The 23,035-nt window shown below is 40.9% G+C and overlaps 1 protein-coding gene across 2 annotated transcripts in view; it reads left to right on the forward strand.

Annotated features, from left to right (window-relative positions):
• SLC25A13 (solute carrier family 25 member 13) overlaps positions 1–23,035 on the forward strand; it is a 109,424-nt gene that overhangs the window by 21,722 nt on the left and 64,667 nt on the right. For both annotated transcript variants that reach the window (XM_035129397.2, XM_035129398.2), the window contains exons 2-4: positions 750–803; positions 7,211–7,353; positions 14,804–14,919. In XM_035129397.2, coding sequence (XP_034985288.1) covers positions 750–803; positions 7,211–7,353; positions 14,804–14,919 — 313 coding nt within the window. The remainder of the gene's footprint in view (positions 1–749; positions 804–7,210; positions 7,354–14,803; positions 14,920–23,035) is intronic.

Below are 23,035 nucleotides of genomic sequence, written 5' to 3' on the forward strand. Positions count from 1 at the left end.
GCTGCAGGTGTAGTTGCTACTCCTTGTAGCCCCATAGCAAACTGCGTGGCTGGAATATTATTTGGATAAGGGTGGTTGTTGGGTCATCAAGTACAGCTACCTCCCACCATTGACAAAGATAGCCCCTTCTCTTATTTGGTAATCATGATCTTTAAGTCTGTCTGGGAGTATCTTCAACCCTCAACCTTACATCATTTCTGCCCCAGCTTTGAACAGCAGGTGAGTGCAAAGAGTCATTCTTGACGGCTGCCTTTCAGACTGATCAAAGCCATAGAGTTTTTCCAGAAGTGATGGAAGACTTCTTGTTAGGACTCGTTTTAATTGCTAAGTATTTACTATTAAATAGTTTATATTTTAATGGCATCTCTCCCTCTCCCTCTCTTTTAAAAATGTGTCATTGAATGTCCCTAGTATTCAGGATTGGACACTCAGGTTATACAAAATAGAATCAGTTCTTGTGGTTGATGGCTTTATCTGGGCAAAGGCAGAATGCACTCATTTAATATTTGGCAGGTTGTTCAGAGGAACAATGCCAGCAAAAATATCAAATAATTGAGTGTAAATGTTAAAACAAGTGTTTATTTATTTATCTATTTCTCACATAAACCACTGTCTAATTTATTTGAGGGGAACATTTATTTTTCATCGCTCATTCTTTTGTTTGAATTATCCTCTTTTTTTAAAAAAAATGACATTTTGACATCCTTTGTATCTACTATGCATATTAATATAATTGTATTTACTTGTAGGTGGCTCTAACCAAGAGAGCTGATCCAACTGAGTTGAAAACAATATTTTTGAAGGTATGTTAAAAGTAAATATTTTATCCGTTAAAGCTTGAATTTTTCATTTCTTTAGCTCTTATTGCATTATTCATCTCTTGATAGTCTTCTAACCATTAATCATTCACTGTATTATTACCATGTTAGATTTAAATACCACTATCAAAAATTGAACAATGCTCTCCAAGAAGTCAAATATGTTCTTGAATGATTATTGTATAGACTCGGGGAAATACAGCTATCCCCCCAAATAGAATAGAAATTTCAGTGTTTCCTACATGGAGCAGTGTGTGTGTGTGTGTGTGTGTGTGTGTGTGTGTGTGTCTTAGAAGATCTGTGAATTAGAACTGCAGTCTATTACTGTTTTCATTAGCATTCCCCCATCTCCCAAATCATTGGACTGCTAATTAATGGTGGGAACAAATGCAGATAGTCACCCTGCCCCTACAAGAGAGTAAGAGGGAATAACTTGAAGATTGGTTCTGCAAACATTTTAGTGGAGGTAATTGCAAATGTAACTTCACCTGAATGCTAATCAATGATAGGTGCCAGTAGCAGGTCACATACCGTAATTGTTTTCTGCCCTGCGTTGTATGCTCTGTTTTCCATTGCTACTTGTAGCGTTGATTTAGCATCCATTTTTCATTGTTAACCAAAGTTTAGGGCTGTGGCTTGGAAAGCTGGTTTCTAAATCGGAGGTTGGAAAAGTTCTTGGCCATGGTTAGAGAGGCCAAATCATTGTTCAGGGAGACATTCAATAGCAAGATGGAAAGAATGCAAACCTGCAGCTTGCTCCTGATTTCCAGGTTGTGATGGAAGCCTGATGTCTGCACTGGTTTTGCATTTCTGCTTTTGGGTCCTGGAATATGCTAGGTAAGCAAAACCATCAGGTCTATAATGAGGACTTGCAAAAATGGGCTGTTGCTTCTTCATTGAGGAAGAGGAGGGTGCAACAGAAACCGAGTAGAGGTGGGGAGGAGTTAAATGTACAGTTCCAGCAAACTAATTATTTGGGAATATATGGCATGGCTTCATTCAAATGCCTTTCTGGGTCTCTTGTTTTGCTTGTACCTGGAAACAACAGCTGCTTGAAAGTCTCCCTCCACCCTCCACCTGGTGAGATACAAACAAAATAATAATAATAATACCTAACCCTATAACAGTGAGAATTTGGGCCTCTGAAAAGCCAGTGGACTTGCTGCATAAAGCAGAAGCTGTTCTAAAAGCTGGATTAAGGAAAAATGATAATAATTTGAAACAAGAGATCTATCTCTCAGCTACTTCAATATCAGAAAAGCCAACAATAGCAAGATGAGCCTGTAGCTATGAACTATGGTATAAATGAGAAGGCACAAAGGTCGCTTCAAACCTGTATATTTTATGCTACTTTAACAGGCTTATCATATAAAATGGGATAAGCCTGCAAAGTCTTCTCGGTGGCACACTTTGTGAGAAATTCGCATGTGCTGCTCTGAGAGTCTTGGTAGGAGGATGATACATAAGTACACATTTAATTCTACCGTGTTTCTCATATTATAAGACATGTCTTATATTTATTTTTTCCTCAAAAAAACACACTATGGCTTATTTTCAAGGGATGTCTTATTTTTTCCCTCCTCCTCCTGCCGCGGCCGGGATTGCTGCTGTGCCTATCACTATGTCTTATTTTCGGGGTATGGCTTATATTCTTGAATGCTTAAAAATCCTGCTATGGCTTATTTTATGGGTATGTCTTAAAATATGAGAAACAGGGTAACATGACATATGGATTTATGAATATAAGTTATTTTTTCCTTTGTGGATTTTCTACATTGCATTTGCAAAAATGGCATAAATTCCTAATAGTGCCTTTATTTCTAGACCATCCTCACACCAAGTTTATTCAGGACACTTCAGAGTCATAACACAGACTAGCTGAAATTGGCAATTAAATTTCTATTAAAACAAACAAACAACCCACACATACCAAGGAAACCAAAACACAACACCGTTAGAATGGGATTTTTATCACATCATTTTCCATTTCAGTTAAATGCATTGCAATCAGTGTGAAATTCCTTGGTTAGTTACATATTTTCTCTGGAAATACTTAAATATATATATATATATTCTTCTGTTGTATTTGTAAGGACTTAAATGGGCTTGAACTAGTTAATGCTCGAGTATTTAAAATATATGATTATCCAGTGTGAATTTTGAAGGAACTTACCAAAAAGCCATTAGGCATTATTGTGTAATATCAAATTCTCCATAGGTATAATTACCAAAGTGGAGGGAAAATACATGACTGCATAGTACCACCTTTTCGAAAGTCTTTATTCCCAAACTAATAGAATTGATGTGTGTGTCCCCCCCTCACTTTTGTCATGATAATTTCCTCAGAGTAACTCTACTTCTTGTAACTCTGCTACCATAACCTAAGAGATTAGGCTTCAGTCAAAATGAGCAAGCTGACATTTTCAAGGTCATTTTCTATATGTAGTGTGGGGGGTACGTGATTGGATTTCAAATACACAAGAATAAATCGCAGTGGGTAGGAACAGGGGGACATCGAAACCTTGTACTGCTTTCTATTATTGAATGTCTTAGCAGGGGGGCTAGCCTGGAAAAAAAATGAAATGTAGAAGCAGAAAACGGCTGACTTATTTGATTTGTTTCTCGATAACTGTTGTGTTAAAAAAGTTTTCAAGCCTGAGATTTGGAAAGATTTTCTGGCAGGTGATTGCGATGAGATCGATTTGGTCTGTGTACTGGTTATAAAAGTGTGCAGCTGGGTGTGTGTGTCTGTGTGTGTGACATATCACCTATTAATCAGGTTGCTGATTTTGTGTTGCTGCTGTGTTTTAAATTGCTTTTAATTGTGTGTGCATGCATGCATAAGCGCATGCGTTGATTTTGATTTGATTCTTTAATGTGTTTTAATGTGATAGTTTTGTTGGCCGGGCCATCGGAAGGATTGTAAATATGAGAAACAAACACACTACGCTTGCTCCTAAACATAGAACATGTTGCAGCTGAAACAGAAACAATTAATTTGAAATGATCGAAATACAACATTATTAAATGTTTGGGCTATATAGTTTTCTGTTTCGGTCTTTGCTTCAATAAAACACTTGCCTGAAGGAAATTACTTTACCTATATATGGTTTAAATCTAGACAACTAAAAAAACAAAACAAAAACCACGTACATTTTAACTCTCGAAGGGAAGCCAAGAGTTATGTACTTACAGAAAACATAAGGGTACTTGTCAGGCGCAACAACAGCTTTATTCAATGGGATCTGGCAGCAGGCTTTGCTCTGCAAGAGCTATTGCAACGTAAAACAAAACCCGAGTCTTTGAAGTTGGTTGCAAAATTGTAGTAGACACCTAACTTACTTGTTACTTCATGTGGATAATGTTCTGTGGAGAATCGCAGCAAATGTTTTTATCAGGCCACCTCAGAAAAGAAACATACCACAGTAATTAGCAATTTGGCTTTCCTGTTCAGAACATGTTGCTTGCTGCGATACAGATCTTTCTTTTTAAGGTGACACGTGGCGACGTATGTGCTCTTGTAATTTATTTACAGCTGCGTTTTAATGTCCCTTCGCTCACCGCCCAAGGAGTTTTTTAGTATTTACGGTGCATTTGCAAAGTAGCTATTTTGCATTCCGTCCGCCCCACCCCCACCCCCTTTATCGGATTTTTACTGACCTCAATATATGCAGAGTTGTGGGCTTTTAAAAGAATGCAGTGGTGATAAGGAATGGGAAGTCGACTTTAATAACACTTTAAAAGTATGGCTGGGATCCAGAGAACTACTTTAGGGGCACCCAAGGGCTTGGCCATGGCCAGTGGATTTGTTTTGTTTTTATAAATAAAATTAAGCCTCTTCCCTTTGAATTAAATATCCTTTGAATAGCACCGTTTTCTCCATCTCCAAGATGTTTGCCCTAAGACATCGAGGGGGGAATTGTTAGAGTAGCACCAGTCCATGTGTTACCTTCAGCATGCAGAGATAGTCACATGGATATCCAGGTTCCAGCTAGTCTGCTTTTCAGAGATGGCTGTGCACATTGCCAAAAAGAAAGAAAAGAAAATGCATTGCAAAAAGGGGGAGGGCTATCCTCTATAAAGTAGGACACATTGCCACCCTACTCATAACTGCAGCGTATCCAAAGACAGGCCGCCAAGTGGCCTGTGGTAGTTTCAAGGTGAAACTACCCTTTGTAATAAGCAGGAGATTATCAGCATATGTTAAAAGACTCATGGACAAATGTGCAGCTGAGCTGTTGGGGAGTGTTGGGTACCATTACACAATAAGCTGTGAAAACTTTTCCTTCTGGCCTGCCACCCAGTTGACATCATCATCATTGTCATCATCATCATTTATTTATACCCCGCCCAGCTGGCTGGGTTTCCCCAGCCACTCTAGGTGGCTTCCAACAAAATATTAAAATACAATAGTCTGTCAAACATTAAAAGCTTCCCTAAACAGGGCTGCCTTCAGATGTCTTCTAAAAGTCTGGTAGTTGTTGTTCTCTTTGACATCTGGTGGGAGGGCGTTCCCCAGGGCGGGTGCCACTACCGAGAAGGCCCTCTGCCTGGTTGCCTGTAACTTGGCTTCTTGCAGTGAGGGAACCACCAGAAGGCCCTCGGCGTTGGACCTGTGTCCGGGCTGAATGATGGGGGTGGAGACGCTGAGTTATGGCTGGAAATGAAGTGGCTCGAGAGGCAATGGTGGTGTATTGCCTCATCCTAAAAGCACTCACCTGTTGGCGAAGCATGCTTTAGGAATTCTTAATCATTTGAACCAATGGGTCCCTTTCCTTAATATTTTTAGGACACACCCTATTTTTTGTGATTGCATGTTGTTCTGAACTCTTTTCAATGCATTTTAATTTGTTGCAGCCCACCCTGGGGGCTAAAGGTGAGGGATAGGCAGCAAATTAAAATAATAATAAAAACAGCAGCAACAGCAACAACCTACAACATTAAGCTGAAAGCCCAAATAATGCCTACCAGGTCCTGTAATAAATGCTGTTCTTAAAAACTTCAGAGGTACACACAATCTCTTCCCCTGATCCCTGCACTCCCCCCTTTTTTTCTATCGGTTTATGGACTTAGCCCTATACTTGTGTGTGTGTGTGTGTGTGTATGTGTGTGTGTGGAGAATAGAATTGCCAAATGTATTGTGTGCTTCTCCCCCATCCCCTCTTCCTGTGTAATACTATATGATTTCATGGGGTTTCGGCCAGTATAGTGTATTGAGGGCATTTTTATTACTGCTCTTCATATTGCTTTCTTTCCTTTCTGGAGTAATTTTAGTTTTCAAATAAAATTTGTTTTACTTCTGCTTTCACTTCTGTTTCTTTTCTTCTTTTACTCCCAAGAGGTAGATATTTGGGAGTAAAATCTGAAAAAAATGTTGTCAGAGTCATGCAACTGTAATGTTTTGCACATGGCTGATAAGTATGAATGCATATGAATGGGCACAATCATGCATTTGTTAAGTTCATATAAGAGAGAGTAGTGATCATATTTCATATTTTGCAAGCTGTTCCACTGGCATTTGCTGGCAGCAGTAAGCAAGAGATTGCTCAGTGATCAAAGACTCAAAATACAGGCTCAATTCATATGATGTTCTGAACCATGGTTTAGAGCAAAGGGTAGGCAGCGTGATGCCCTCCAGATGTTGCTGAACTTCAACTCCCATCAACCCTAGCCAGCATGGCCAATGTAGTCCAACCACATCTGGAAGGTGCCACGTTGTCTACCCTTGGTTCAGAGGGCTGGAAACAAGCTATCAATAAGCATACCCTCTTCCCTTTTAATGCTAACCATGGTTCGCTGCAGCAACCAAACCAGCAAAATGTTGTTACCATTTGCCCTCCAGAATATGATTAGCGTTCGGTATTGTATCGAGTCGCGATGTTTAGATTTGCTTATATATTTCTACAACAAACTTTTTGTGTCTTATGGGTTGTGAATCTACTCTTGAGCTCAGCGATAGCAGAAAAGGGAGTATATAAATCAGGCACCCCCAAACTGCGGCCCTCCAGATGTTTTGTCCTACAACTCTCATGATCCCTAACTAACAGGACCAGTGGTCGGGGAAGATGGGAATTGTAGTCCAAAACATCTGGAGGGCCGAAGTTTGGGGATGCCCGATATAAATCAACTCCAAACCATTGCTTCTGATTCTTGTATTGGAGGGCATCTAGTCACCATAATTTGGGTGTCTTGGCAAGCTATAGTTAGCACTCAAAGAGGATAAGGAAAGGCAGTTTGGGGGCGGGGCAGGACACTCATCATGAGAAGTAGAGAAGGGAGCGTGTGCAAACCCACAGCAGTTTTATGCCGCACCACATGGGGCAGCACAGCTGTACAAGTGGTGCAATGCTACATTGTAATTTAAGAACCAAATTCTTCTTCTTTTTTTACAGTATGCAAGTGTTGAGAAAAATGGTGAATTTTACATGTCCCCCAGTGACTTTGTCACGCGGTTCCTGAAGATAATAGGAGATGGGGTGCCCAATCCCAGAACCGTTCAGCTGCTCGGAGGTGTCGTGGATCAGACAAAAGATGGGTATGCACTGTGACATTTATTTAAATTACTTATATGTTGGTAGCATTGGAGATTCACAGAACAAGCTGCTCTTCACTTTTAAAGTATATGAAAAAGATACTGTACTGCCATAGAATTTTGCTTTCAGCAGCCATTGGTTCTTCAGTGTTTATGTGAATCACAGGGAGGGAACAGGGTACGCTGTCTTAAAATGCGTTCCACTAGACACTGGGCCGAATACATAAAGGGTTAAAAAATGCACACACTTTATACCAAACTCAGTGACAACATTTTTAAACTTGATGTGCCACATTCAGAAGTTACAACTATTGAGTAATGCACGCAAAATGAATTTTATAGAGCAAGTTTCGGAAAAGTAGAGGTGAATATTTAAATGTTCGACACAACTCCAGAGGAACCTTTGTGAGCACCTGAATGTACATCTGTATGACTTTCTCTGTACATGAATCCCCTGCCCCCCCCCTTGCTGATCAATTGTTCAGCCTCGCAAAGACAGGAGTGTTTTTTGCCTGGCTGTTTTCTTGCTAGGTGGATGCACTGCGAAACGTTTAGTGAGAGGAGGCTTCCAGAGGGTTAGGTGGGAGGTCTGAGACCTGTTGTTTAGCTTCAGGAGGGCCATTCACGGTGCCTGTTACCTTCCCACAGATGAGCATGTAAAGAAATGTTTTACTGCAAATTGCACTCTTTAAAAATCCAACTGGCTTCCTCTAACAATCCATACTTTTTTTTTCCTTTTCTTTTTTTGCTGCTACAATTAAATTCTGCCCAATAAAATATGCCTGTTCTGCCAATCATAGCTTGGTTTCCAGTAAGCAACTCAAAATACTATATGGCTTTTATTTTTAGAAAGTGTAAACAATTCAAAATAATGCTTTGAAATGCCAGGTTTTCCCATTATTATTGATTTATCTCTAATCTACCATTTTTCAGAACAAGTTGTTTATCTAAGATTGAAACATTAAATAATAGGCATAGCTTACCCTGTGCCCCATTATGCTATTATGGTTAAATTGCTGATTTTAGTAAAGCATTGTAGCTTTTGTATTTATTATACAATGATGAGGATAATGATTAGTATTGCTAAACATGCAAAAGAATGGATGTTGCAGGAATACACACACACACACACACACGAATTTCAGACGTGTGTGCCTTGGGTACTTTGTCGTATAGCAGAAGTTAATAATTAGCCAATTTAAAGGCACTATTGCAAAATTGCCCTGATTTTAGTGGAAAAGATGTGGTTGAGGGTAGATCTCCTTGATATTGAAGTCAGTGAACGTTGGGCAGTTGTGGATGGTTGAGTTCTCTGCAAATGGGCACAAATAACTTTACCCCATTCCCACTGACATTTCACCCCATAACACAAAATTGCTTCCATGGGACGTGGCATAAAATGGCTGCCATATCTTAAAGGAGCAGAAAAAGAGGCAGAGACACAAAATGGGATACAGGCATGGTCCCTACATCAGCCCCACTCCCCCAAATGAATGGGAATAAAGGCACCTACTTCAGCCACAGAGAGAAACTCTTTACACTCTCCTCTGTTCAGAAGAGAAGGTGAATATGCAGTCCGGGCATCCAATGAAATGTGGCCCCGACATAAGGGGAAGTGCTCACCATAGGACAAGCTGATCCCGTGTGAACTGGAATTGAGAAAGCAAAGCAAACAGGTCTCTCATGCACTGTGAATTTTTGAGGGCATATTAACTGAAACATTTCACCGGCGCCATAGAAGCAACTGGTGTGCTCAAGTGCTGCCTTGACAACTCCTTCGTATAGTTTTCCAGGAATTAAAGCAAGGCTTAAGGAGTTTATAAAGCCACTCTTGGCTGTTCTTCATCGACGGACAATGCGTAGGAGGAATATCTGCACTACACATCTAAACCCATTTGAAACTGGTTTCACCATCCTGACTTTTCCCAAAGGCACCTGGCAGCTGTAGTTCTTGGGAGCTACGGGGGCTAACCAGGTTTTTAAACTGGTGCAAATATGAATGGTAGACACATCCAGTCTGTTCTGCAGTCTCCTTTTTACCACGTAAGTTATCACATGTTCCTCCTCATAAGAAACACCTCACAGTTCTTAAGTTAAAACCCAAGTGGCCAAAGTTCATAGGTCAAAAAGCCTAGCTTCATTCACCAGTCTGGGTCTCCACAAACCCCACAAGAGCTGTTCAATTGACTAGCCTAAGCCTCACTAAATGTGTGCGACTGAAACAACTCCATATTGCTTTGCTGTGCATATTGGCCTCCATTTCCCTCCCCTTGTCCCCTGTGCCAAAATTTATATTGTTAGCTCCCTGCGTTAGGGACCTGATGGCACTATATAAATTACATGTATATTAATAACTGAATACAGGCTGCCCATTGCCCAGGAGATATTGGGTTTCCCATCAGCATTTGGGCATTGCAGTCAGCAGGGCCGGCTCTAGGTAGAGCCCCGGTGGCGCGGTGTGCCAGGGCGCCGGGCCGGTAGGCCGGGCGCCGCGTGGAAACCATGCTGCACCCTGTGAGGGCGGGGGCGCCGGAGCGATCTCCGCCCCTCAGCGCCAGGGCGCCCGACCTGCTCGAGACTGCCCTGGCAGTCAGTATGGGTAAAGAAGTGTTGGAGACCTACAGATGACCTCTCTGGATTTGGTGAGTCCTAGCAACTATTTCCTAGGCTTCTTTGTGTTCCAACAATACTAAAGCAGAAGTGGGAAGCTCCTCCGCAGATGTATTTTTCAAAAACAACAGACTTCTATGGATTTCATTTACATAATACTAATATGCTTCAAAATCAAATCAAATGGGGGATTTGACTAAATTTGGCTAGAGTTGTTCCTTTTCTTTGTCCTTTCTTATTTTGACTCGCCTTTCATTCTTTGATTGATTGATTAAATAAATAAATAAATATATGGTCGCAATATGCTGTTCTTGTAAAGACTGAAGCAAAATACACATTTGGCTTCTTAGATTTTTGTGTTTTTTAAAAAAATCTCATTTTCCTTACCGAGTGGTTCATTTCTCTGCTATTTCTAATATATTTTAAGTTTCTGAAATGTAAGTTGCAGGCTAATTTATATCTGAACACCGGGGGCACAGTCTGCTAGGAGCTTCTCCTGCACAATCCTCAGTATGCTGCTGTCACATAATGGACTTCTTGCAAGCTAAGGTTGAGCTTGTTTTATGGTAATCTAAATTTCTGAAAGCAACAAATCACTTTCTTTTTTTCTTTTTTTAAAATAATAAAAAATACACATTCTTTGTATTCTCCACGAATGTTAGTTTATTCTCTGATCAGTACAAAAGATTATTGAAGAGAGAAATTGTAGGGATATTCTGGATGAACAAATAATGACCATGCAGGGCTGAGCTCTGCTCCCAATTTAGAAATTTCAGAATTTTTGGATCAAAACTGTCTGACTCAGCTGCTGAGAAACCAAATGAATTTCATGGGAACACCTAACATCTAAACCAGGCATAGGCAACCTTGGCTCTCCAGATGTTTTGGAACTACAACTCCCATGATCCCTGACCACTGGCCCTGTTAGCTAGGGATCATGGGAGTTGTAGTTCGAAAACACCTGTAGTTTGAACCAAGGTTGCCTATGCCTGATCTAAATGGTTGAAAGCATGGAGCTTTCGGCTGTTCTTCCCAAACTACTTTGCCAAGCCCTGATTCTAGTGGTGCACCTTCTCGCACCCCCCACCGGCCAAATGAAAAGCTGCCGCCCATCTAGCAAGAATCTCTTAATATCTTCTGCCGTCTTGCTTTGTGGTGGTGAACTGTGTTCTCTCAAGCGAAATCTTTGTTATGCAAGAGGTCTCCTTTGTGATAAGCCCATCCTTGTTCTCTGCACTTCCTTCCAACTTTCTCTGCCTCCTCTACAGGTTCAGTTGTCCTGTAATATGAAAATAGGAATCCTAGGCCCTTCAGAACCCACCTTCGAAACCCTTCTGTTTGCTGCCACTTCTACCTTTCCTGAATGGGGAAAGCTAACAGAGCAACCTGTCGCTTGGTGCTTGAGATGAGACAATGGGAGCAGTCTCAAAGTCAGTATTGTCTGCACTAATGTGCAGAAGCTGCCCAGGATATCACTGAGGGCAGTTCCCAGCTCTACTTATTAATGCAAGAGATTGAACCTGGGACCTTCCGCATCCAAAGCAGATGGGGAGATGCTGTCTCATTTTCCAACCTCACATTATAGGTGGGGGAGAAATTTGATTCACTTTGCATTTTTGAAGGTGAACTTACTTGCGGTTTCTGAATCAAGATGCGAACCAAAAGATGCATCCATCCTTTGACGTTCACACTTCTCCGGTTAAAAATGCATATATTAAAAATGTGTTTATAAGGCAACATTGCAAGCAAAATGTACGTTAGGAAAATTCACACTAGAACACTGGTGAATTTTCATGGGGACTCCCCCCCCCCACAACCCCCCCCCCACAAACGGTTGTGGAAATGTGGATAACTGAAGTTAAGGTTGGGAAAATGAGAAACTGTGTGAAAGATAAATTGATACGTATTCCCTACCTCAGACACCTGACTGTTGGGGGCTTAACCTCCCCCCCACCCCACGCAAAAAACCTGTGCCATGCTGGTGGAAGTTAGCCGCCATAGGGAGCAAGAGGGAGCAGCAAAAATGACTGTTCAGACCAGTCTTGAGTTTGCTGCTAAGCTTGTGGAGAAATTGGCCTCAAAGCACAACTGAAGAATGCAAGGCAAACCCTCTTTTTTGCCCCCTTTATTTTTTCCCCTTCTGTTAAACATGTCTTTGCCACCTCATTCGCTTTTGAAGAAGTGATGGCACTTCCCTTTTTTCTCCGGTTAAAATGTGGGAAGATAGTACCAAAGTGGAGAACCTCTGACTTAGAAGGCATCTTTCTGCTTGATTTATAATTCATCCATCTCCTCCTAGTTTCACATCGTTAAAACGCAGGGTCATTAGGCTTTACTCAGCCGGGCTTTTAAGTTAGACAAGGCCTTGCTTATGTAGGCAAAATTATTCTTAAGTAGCATATTGAGGTTCATGTTAATATGTGCTGTTTAATGAAACCTAATGATATTCAATGAAGGGTTGCACTATGCCAGAGAGAAAACTTGTTACCTAGGCAACTGCCCTTGTGCCGTATAGAGCTTGGAACATATGGCTATGTAACATGCATTATTTCAGCATCTTTAACCATTAGGAACCACATGTGTAATTGACTGTGAAAAATTACTGCTCAGTTACTGTATTGTATGGGCATAATAGAAGTAAATGAGTGCGTCATTGTTGTCGGAGTCGATCTGTTGGGAATCACTTGCAGGCCAGTCTATTTAAGGAGCAAAAATACAATAAGAAGAAAATAGCTGGTTTAATTAACATGTAAAAATTGGGTTAATTTGAATTCAGCTGGCACAGCAGATATTCATGTTTCCTCTGCAGTAGTCTGATGGGAGCCTCACATTTGTATGCTTCCTCCCTTTTTCCATTAAAAAAAACAAACCCCAACCCATGGCTTTTGTTAAAATTGAAATAAACTCTCTAATGACTTTTAGAGGTGTTTGGGTTACTCGACTGAGAAGAGCTTGATGTAGCCAAAAGAATCTTTCCCATTCTGGTGCCCTCCAGATATTTTGGATTACAACATGCTACCTGTGACTTAACGGAAGCTGCAGTCCAAAACATCTGGAAAGTACCAGGTTGCCAAAGGCTGCTTTAAAGACAACAAATTTCATTTTGGCATGAGATTTGTAGGCTAAAGTTCACTTCATCGGACCCCTTAATGTATCTGAAGCAGATTCTGCCTTATGAATAATGATTTTAGTTTTGTTAATTGAACACCCCGACTGAAATACAGTAGTACCTCGGGTTACGAACATGATCCGTTCCGGGTCGCAGTTCGTAACCCGAAAAGTTCGTAACCCGAACCGCCATTTTGTGCATGCGCAAAGCGCTATTTTCGTGCTTTGCGCATGCGGCCGAAAATACTTCCGGGTTTGCGCAGTTCGTAACCCGAGGTGTTCGTAACCCGAGGTGTTCGTAACCCAAGGTACGACTGTATCACAAATCTACATTGCAAAGTCTCTGGGCCTGCATCTTTATTAATCAAATTCTACCCAAACCTGCATAAACATGATTTTTATCCATGACAACAAATGTCAGTTGTTGAAGCTCTCAACTACATTCCAACAACTCAAGGAATTTTCATAGGAAATAGATGCGATCATCTTGTTTTTTGCTGCTTAAATGATGGTGTGAATTATTATCGTAACACCACATTGTATCACTTACCTTATTTATGTCATTTATATACTGCCCTTCATCAAGAGGCCACAGGGCGGTTTACAACATAAAATTACTTCAGGTAAGATGATGTGCACCATGCGTGTGGACAAGTGATGACGCTGTGATCCATCTGGTCAGTGGCAGAACCTTTTCCCATGTTGCCTCAAATCAGAGGAGCTACTGCCATGTCCATCTATTTTGCAAATGATTAATCTGATGGGTAATTTTCGGAACACTGTTTTGGTTGGTAAAATGTGGTTCCACCCCATTTTTTAAAAATTATTCCATGACAATTGGATTAGGATAATTTGCATTTGAATTAGTAACTTGGCAACTTTCAAACTTGCAATTTCACTTGTGCCACCATTCAAGATGTTAGTAGGATAATAGGAAGCTGCATTTATGCTGAGTCAGACCATTGGGCCATCTAGCTCATCACTTTTTATACTGGCTGCCATTGGCTCCTCAGGGTTTGAAGCAGGGGTGCCTCTCAGCCCTAAATGGCTTAGGACCTGGGCATCTGAAGAAGTGTTTTTCGCCTAGGATTTGAGGTTGTCTACAGAAACTCTTCTGATGGTACCAGTGTTGCATGAGACTAGACAAGCTGTTGCTTTTCATGACTAGCAATAATACCCCAGTTATGGAACACTCTCTGCTCTGAGCTTTGACTGGCAGGAACCTTGGTTATTTTTCATTGCTAGCTGAAGGCTCTCTTCTTCCATGTTTTCTGAGTCGGCCGTTACGTGTCCAAGTTTCATGGCTATCCTGATACATTTATTAGATTGAGAAAGGCTATACAGTCGTACCTTGGTTGCCGAACGCCTTGGAACTTGTACGTTTTAGCTCCAAAACGATCAAAAACCGGAAGTAAGTGTTCCTGTTTTGAACAGTTTTCGAAAGCCAAATGTCCGCCGCGGCTTCCGATTGCCTGCAGAAGCCGCGCTTTGGTTTCGGAACATTTTGGAAGTCAAACGGACTTCCAGAACGGATTCCGTTTGACTTCCAAGGTACAACTGTATTTTAAAGTTTATTCTGTTTTGTTTTTACTGTATTGTACTTTAAATGGTTGTGATCTTTGGGGAGGGGGTCACATATAATGAGGGATAGAAATCTAATAAGTAAATTATTTACCTGCGAAATGTTCTTCTGGTGATCGCACCTGAAAAAATGGCTTTCTTTTTCCTTTCATAGGTTGATATCCTTTCAAGAATTTGTAGCATTTGAATCTGTCCTCTGTGCTCCAGATGCACTGTTCATGGTGGCATTTCAACTTTTTGACAAAACTGGCAAAGGAGAAGTTACTTTTGGTAAGACCCGCTTTTTCCTTCCTTTCCTCATCCTTCTTCTTCTCCCTCCCATGTGAGAAATATTGCTAAATTAATATTTTTTATGAGTCTACAGCTATCTGGTTTCTTAAGTGTTATATTGTTAATGGACTTTTAAATGTTGCTATTGCAGATTGGTGTTACTGGAGAATGCTTGACCATGATATACCCAGGCATTGTCCCAAACCTCTGCATTTTAGACATGTTAAAATCTTGCTGGTTGCTTTGTTTTATTCTGCTGGCTTTTTGTGTTTTGACATTTTAAGTGGGTGAACTGGCCTGGAACCAGTTTTGATGAAGGACGGTATATAAACTTTAAATAAAACAAATTAATAAGTTGGGAAATGCAATATACTGTCACTATTTAAAAAATGAAAAGGAAAAACTTTAATGAAACACTTCCAGAAATTCTTCATAGGCTTGTAACTTGTGCATGTTCTTCCAGACACGAGACATGTGACTAGGCATGTGCCAATTCAGTCCTACAGATGTCAAGCACTTGTCTAAATTGTTTTCTAAGAATAATACCTCAGTGCCCACAGTTTAAGTGACACGTCTTGGATTCATGGAGCTGATGTTGTAAAACACTTTTAATTTAAAAAAATGTATATTTTGTGTGTGTAAAGAAATGTCTCAAAGAGAAACCCAGCTTTTGTTTTTGTTTCATAACTTTTTGGGGGCCTACTTTAACTTAGGGCCTACATCTTTCTGCTCTTTCCTGGAAATATATGTGTGCATTTCCTTCTCACACACAAAGCTTAGTTCTTTTGCTGCAGAATAAATGTCTTGCACAGAAATACTCTGAAGTGCCTGCTTTCCATTAAGTGGGAATATTGCGCAGGAAATATTCTTCACAGATGATACTAATTTGATGATCTAATCAGGTTGGCTGAGGCAACATCCTTGAGGAATTGCAAAAGTAAATACTTTTAACCCCCACCCTCCAAAAAACAAAACAAAACAAAAAACCTCAAGCGGCACTCACATCTCTCTCTGCCCCCCCCCCTCATATCCTTCCATTTTTACTAATGGAGACTCCTTGAGAAGTTTATGTCTGTCTCCCTTTCTGTTACCAATCATTCGGTTTGCATAGTAGCCAATCATGAAACACCACTAGGTTGTCGAATGGCTTGGCTCCTGAACGCCGCAAATCCAGAAGTAAGTGTTCCCGTTTGCGAACATTTTTCGGAAGCCAAACTTCCAACGCGGCTTCCGATTGAGCGCAGTAAGCTTCTGCAGCCAATCGGAAGCCGTGCCTTGGTTTTCTAATAGTTCCTGGAGTCAAACAGACTCCCGGAATGTATTAAGTTTGACAACCAAGGTACCATTGCAGTGTTTTAAACTAATGTTTCCTTAATGGATACCTATTGGAATTAATTACCATGACTAAGTTTGGTTCATTAATTTCAATGAGTATGCTCTGTGTAAAAGTTAGTTGGATACAAGTGTGTGTGTGTGTGTGTGATATATGATTTGCTATTTCCCCTGGGAGTTCAGACATTACAATTGTTCTGCTCTGAGTTTGCTGAAGTTAATGGTTCTTCAGATCTAGCCGGGCCCAAATTAACAGATGGTTCTCAGTAACAATGTAGGCTTTTTATGCAGTATAAGAACAATTTATTTCAAATTCTCATGTGAGAATTATACTTTGTATCCCCTGTAGCATTTATATAAGTGTAACATCTTAGAAATAATAATAGCTCAGTGACTGAGACATGCTTCGTATACAAAATATCCCAAACGTTTCCTTGTAAGGTAGGGGGAAAAAACCTTCCCATAACCCTGTCAAGCCCCTGCCAATCAATACAGCCAATACTCAACTAGTTGGACCAATAGTCTGGCTTGGTACCGTATTTGGCAACCTCCCATGTTCCTTTTAGGCTTTGTTTTGGAAGTCTATTGGATTTGTGCCATACCACTGAAATCCAGCTTCTGGCTATAACCTGGCTACACTTTTAGGTTGCTATGCTGGTCACTAAATATTTTCATGATCTGTTAAATATTTGCAGTATACTGCTTAGCATTAGATTGCGTTAATCTCAAATAGGGCCAACCTACCCCTTTTTCTCTTTTCTCAGCAATCTCTTTTAAATCTGCATTATGTTCAGAAGTTCCTTTTTAATTTTAGTCCTAGTTTTAGGACTTTGATTTACCCAGACCACTGTTTAGGAACACAGAGAATCAAGGACTTTCCCTCCTAGCCTTCTCAGCCCCCCTTCAGCAAAATTACCCGCTACGTATATTGTTTAAAATAAGGAAGGTTTAGTTATTTGTTCCTAGAGACAGCATGAAACAGGAGATGGTACTGTGTGCTTTTGGCTTGCAACGGATAGAGATTGCCTTGGCCTTTTGTATCACATTGTACATGGAGCTGCTGCTCTTTGCCAGGAGTTAAAGATCTCAGCAGGAAGGTGGAAGGAAGTTTAGTTGGCTTTTAAATTTGAGACAGAGAATAAACCATTGCTTCTTACTCCTGAGTGTTGACAGGCACATAAAAGCTGATAATGTAAGTCCAGGGGTTTAAGAGGCTTAACAGTTTTGCCTTTTTTTGTATTACTGTATTTTAATGCCTCATTAAAGAAGTAAGAGTTCTTTGATATCCTTTATTAGATGGTTTAATAAAGAAAAGTTTAGATGCTTGGGTCTAAATGTCAACATTTTAAAAATTAACAGTCCTTTTAAATAACCTTTATCTTTAATTCCAAGGGCTGCACTTGCGCAGGGGCAAAGCAAATTTAACAACAACTTCTGGCCTTGCGTACATCAGAAGTAATTGCCTGGAACTTGCATTGTCTTTTTTGCAGACGCTGCAGCGCTGGTGAAAGGCAGACAAAGTCTCCATTTTACAAAGAGAGTAAACAAAAGCCTGTTGGGTTACCTTAATTTTTAAAGGCGGTTAAGTCACCGGCTGTAGAACGACCCTTGTTGGCCTATTTGGATATCTGTGAATGTAGGCAGAACAGATCTGGGAACCAGCTGGAAATGCTTGCAAACGGAAAACGATAGCTAAATGAGAAATAGGATTTTTACCCCACCATCCAAAAAAAGGCATACAGAGATCATTAATAAGACAATCCCTGCCCTCAGGCTTACAATCAGAAAAGGATAACACAAAAGGAAAAAGGATTGTGAAGGAGAAGGAAGGTGGGGGCGGGGAGCAAACTCAGGCACCAGTCCCCATTTATGATGTTCTTATAATAACCAGCTGGAATAGAAAATAGTTCAGTACTGCAGAAACAAGAAAGATTATTTTGGCAGCTTAAGCAAATATATTACGGGATAAGCTTTTGTGGATAGATGCATGGAGCGTCACCCTGAGTTTTGTGTCGCCCTTCTCCTCATTGGAAAACGAGGCAACTTACAGAATGTCGCTATTTTGCAGGTAGGATTCAATTGCGTAACGGCAAACTCAAGTTGCACAATTAAATTGGATTTGGTGCCCTTGTGCGACAGCTCCCGCTCCTGCCACGGAATGATCCAACTTTTTGCAGGAGGGGAAATGGCACTGGAGCGTGGGGGATAACAGTTGCTTCACTTGGCATTGTATAACCTTCCCGAAAACAAATCAGGATGAGTGCCATTAGAATTAGGTTATCGTTAAGTGACCTGAGATCTGTGTCACACACGACGAAATTTCCTTCGTGGAGGTTGTAACTTGTAGGAAATAGAGTGACTTCCGCTTGTAGCTGATGTCCTGGGTTTCATGGGCGTGTGCAGCAATGTTGAGTTGTGTGCATTTTGCTACGTGTTGTGAGATATTGCATGCAGTTTCTAGCAGCAGAGGACTTTATGTGCAGGGAACTCCATCTTGTGTGAAGCAACCCACACTTGTTACCTTATTCGCTCTTAACACCATTTAGGGTGCAGTGCTGATGCTTTGGGAGAGAGGGAGAGCTGGGAGGGGGCAAATACTTTAGTTCTAATCTCCCACCTGAATGGCAGGAATAATGTAAGATCTGGTTAGGTCATTTGTTAGTTTTAGTGTCATTTTTTAAACTGCTGTGATTAGTTTTAAGAATAGAAATGCAATTTCTATTTACAGTGGTACCTTGGGTTACAGACGCTTCAGGTTACAGACGCCGCTAACCCAGAAATAGTACCTCGGGTTAAGAACTTTGCTTCAGGATGAGAACAGAAATCGTGCGGCGGCGGCAATGGGAGGCCCCATTAGCTAAAGTACCTCAGGTTAAGAACAGTTTCAGGTTAAGAACGGACCTCCAGAACGAATTAAGTTCTTAACCCGAGGTACCACTATTGTTGAGTAAATACAGACATCTACTCCTGGCCAGTAGAGAATGGAAATGAAATACATGATGGATATGGAACGCACTCTCAGCCTTCCCCAGCTAAAGAATTGGCAGCTCGAAAGAACTACAGTGGTACCTCTACTTAAGAATGTTTCTACTTACGAATGGAGCTCTGTCCGCCATCTTGGAGGCGGTTTAGATAGGATTTTTTCTACTTACGAATTTTTAGATAGGGTTGCTTCAACTTACGATTTTTTTCTCCCAATGCATTCCTATGGGATTCGACTTACAATTTTTTTTGACTTACAAATGTGCATTTGGAACGCATTAAATTAGTAAGTAGAGTTACCACTGTATCCTTCCTCTAAACTGGTTGTAAACCAATCCTAAGAGTGGCTGGGGGAACCCGGCCAGATGGGCGGGGTATAAATAATAAATTATTATTATTATTATTACTAAGGCAGCATGTTGGACATCTCAGGTGATCAGCGCTAAATTGCAGTTCACACCAGTGAGTTAGCAGTTGCAGACATCCGCCACAGACATCCACTACAGATAAATACATTTTTTTAAATGCACCAAGAGCCAAAAAGGAGTAGCAGATGAAATGATCGAGGAAAATCATATGGACTGGCACTCTGGAGTGAAGAAGTATTGCACAAATAGGCCCCAGTCGCGGGCACTCTTCCTCATACCTGTATTGTGCTACCCAGTTTATTTTTTGCATAGGTTAATCATGTGTTGTCTATTGCAATTGCCAATTGGCCAACCTTGAATCTTGTTTAAGGGGTGGGGGTTATCTGGAGCTATCCAATTGGGAGCGCTTCTTCTGTACACCTAGTAAGCACAGAATTTCTCCCAGTCTTGGAGAAAGGGAATCGTAGGAGAGAATGAAAACCTTCCCTTTTGCTTAGCACCAGTAGGCTGCTCTTATACCTGAGGCGGAGGTGATCATCTGAGTTTCCTATTGATTGCTGCTACAGTCTCCCCTGGCCCAATTAGAAAATGCGCACAAACACAACTCCACAGTGTCAAGGAGGAGTTCACTGTGCCCAGGTCAATTTCCCCCTCCTCCTTGGGCAGGCCCCTCTCAGTAACAATAAAGTGGGCTTAGTGCATTTGGGTATTTGGGTTTCTCGTGCGGCTTTGTTGCAACCCTTCAGAATCATCAGAGTGCAGGCTATCAGGAGCAGAATTACCACTCGTGAGCATCCAGAGTTTAACAACGGAATACAAATTCACACCAGCGAGAAATTGTCTTCTCTGTTGTTGTGGGCTATCTTGTCAAAGATCAGGAGAACAGCGCAGAAGCTCTTCCAGTTCAATGGGTCAAAAATCCACTCTTTTATGAAAGGCTAAATGTGGATTTGCACGAATGACTATAATGGCTCCAATTTTGAAAGATAGAGGTAACGGAGAGCACTTCCAGGTAGCGGGGCTGATTTCAGAATGCAGCTTGTTCAAATGGCTAAAATATTGTGCTTTCTGCTTTCTTCGTTTCTACTTAAAAAGAGAGGGAGAGAAGGAAAAAATAGGTATGGAGAAGGTGGGAGAGAACCAATTTGAGAGTAAATTCAAACAGTATAAGGTCACTGTCTGGTTAACTGAGAGCTGAAATATAACCATCCTTCATAAGACGACGGTGTGGAAGAAAAGGCCCATTTACTAAGCTGCAATTTTGGAAGGAATTTGACCTGCCTCTACTGGGGGGATAAACCCCACCACTGCTGTTGTGTGGCAACATTGCTACAGTCTTGAATCTCAGGCTGGTTCAGTTGCAAATAGACACGTGTTGCGTCCGAAAGATAAATGCCATTAGAACCACGTTTGTTTAACTCTGTATTCCTTAATGTGTAATGCTTATTAAACTCAAGAGTTGTTTTGCTGAAATCAGTAAAATATTTATTGCCCAATAGGTAGAGAATCTGATTTCATGTTTGCAAAGAGCAAATAAGTGGGGGTAACATTACCATGAAATGGTCAATTCAGGAAGCAGAATTGAGACAGGAACTGTTTCTTTACTTCTATCAGCTCATGTGCCATTAAGGGGGGGGGGGACAAGACAGTAAGGGAAAGACAACATTTTGACTTTTTGCATGTTAAATGCATGTCAAATAAATGCATTAAATTAATGTCAACATGTAGCATGGGATGAAATGAATTTAAAACCAGCTCTGTACAAATGAGCTTTATGCCTGCTGACTGGCTCAGATTTTGACAATTTGCAACCCAATTTTCCGTGCTTGAATTATGTGTAACTACTAGTTTCAGACAGCCAGAAAAGGGTGTGATTTTGCTTAAAATCGGGAGGAGTCAAGGCGTGGGGTTTTTGCATTTCAGTATGGAACCTTCTGTCTGTTTACCCGTAGTTCTGGACACTGCCCCAAAGGGAGTCCAAAATCCTATATTTTTTGTGGACCTTTGTGGTGATGCTAAGGATGCAATCCTATACTCGTGTACTGATCTCAGTAGGGCCTACTTCTGAGTAGACATATATAGAATTAGCTGCAAGTTTCCCTAAAGCCCACAGAAATATGGATGGAGATGTGAGAATTCTTTTATGACTGCATCCAAATTGGTCCTCTGTTCTGTGGATGCAGAAGTGTTATTGCTGTCACAGTCCTGCTTGCAGGCTTTCTAGAACTATCTGGTTGGCCCCTGCAGAACAGGATGCTAGTCTAGACAGGCCAGAATTTCTCTTGCTTATCTAGCAGGGCTCTTACGATGTTCATATGCTACCACAATTGGGCCTTTCGTAGAAAGGTGCCTACAGAAGATCATGATAGGGGTTTATAAAATGCGTACATGTTGCAGAGAAAGTGGATACAGAGACAACTCCCCCCCCCCTCTCACACACAAATATAATACTCAAACTTGCAACCACTTGGTGAATCAGGACTAATGAAAGAAAATACGTTTTCACACAATTTAAGATTTTCGGATTTCACTGCATCAAGATATGAGAATCGCTGCTAGATTTAGAAGGATTAAGAAGGGAATCAGAAAAATTCATGGACAATAAGTCTGCCAATGGATATGAGTCATGTTGACTGTATGTACCTTTCAGGTTCAGAATCTGTGTCGTTCCCTCTGTTTCCAATGTTTATATATGTGTGCCATTGCTTATGTAGCCCAAACAGCATCACTGCCACCAGCAAAAAAAGAAGGTATCATTAGTCTCTCCAGGTGAGAAGGGACGCACAACACACACACACACACCCGATTTGCAGAGTTGCAAAAATAAAATCTGTCACTGGTCCCATCAATGTTGTGGTCAATCTCTCCTAGATGTCCTTTCCCACTGGCAAGATTCAGATTATCTCCCTGGTTTTCCAGGGAGTTTGGGGCCAAGGCAGCAGGTGGGACAGTGGTATGATTGTGACAGAATATTATCTAAAATGCTTACCAACGGTCTTTCTGTGTTTTTTCTGTGTATTTTAATGAACTGAATAGAGTGTGTGTATGAACTTTACAGAGCTTAGCTTGTTGTTGTTGTTGCTGCTGCTGTTTTGTTAATGATGTTAGCATTGTTTCATAGATTATAAATGCCACATTGATTTGTTAATCATATAATATGACTTCTGCTGATGTTTAGCTTAATTTTTAGTTGCAGTTCTTCTGTATTCATTTTCTTACAGCCTTGAATATGGGATTCGAAGCCTCGGCTCTAATTCTACTGCATCACTTCCCTTGCCTTCAGACCCTTAACAATGATTAATATAAAAGGTGCCTTGTCAAAAGCTTTGAAAAGGCAACCTTGGTACTTACGCCATTATGCAATTTAGCTTCTTATGAAATCTCCAATTTGCCTTGTGCTCTTTGCTTAGCAGAAGATAGCTGTGCCTTTCTTA

Source organism: Zootoca vivipara, chromosome 12 (assembly GCF_963506605.1).
Source record: "Zootoca vivipara chromosome 12, rZooViv1.1, whole genome shotgun sequence".
Lineage (NCBI taxonomy): Eukaryota > Metazoa > Chordata > Lepidosauria > Squamata > Lacertidae > Zootoca > Zootoca vivipara.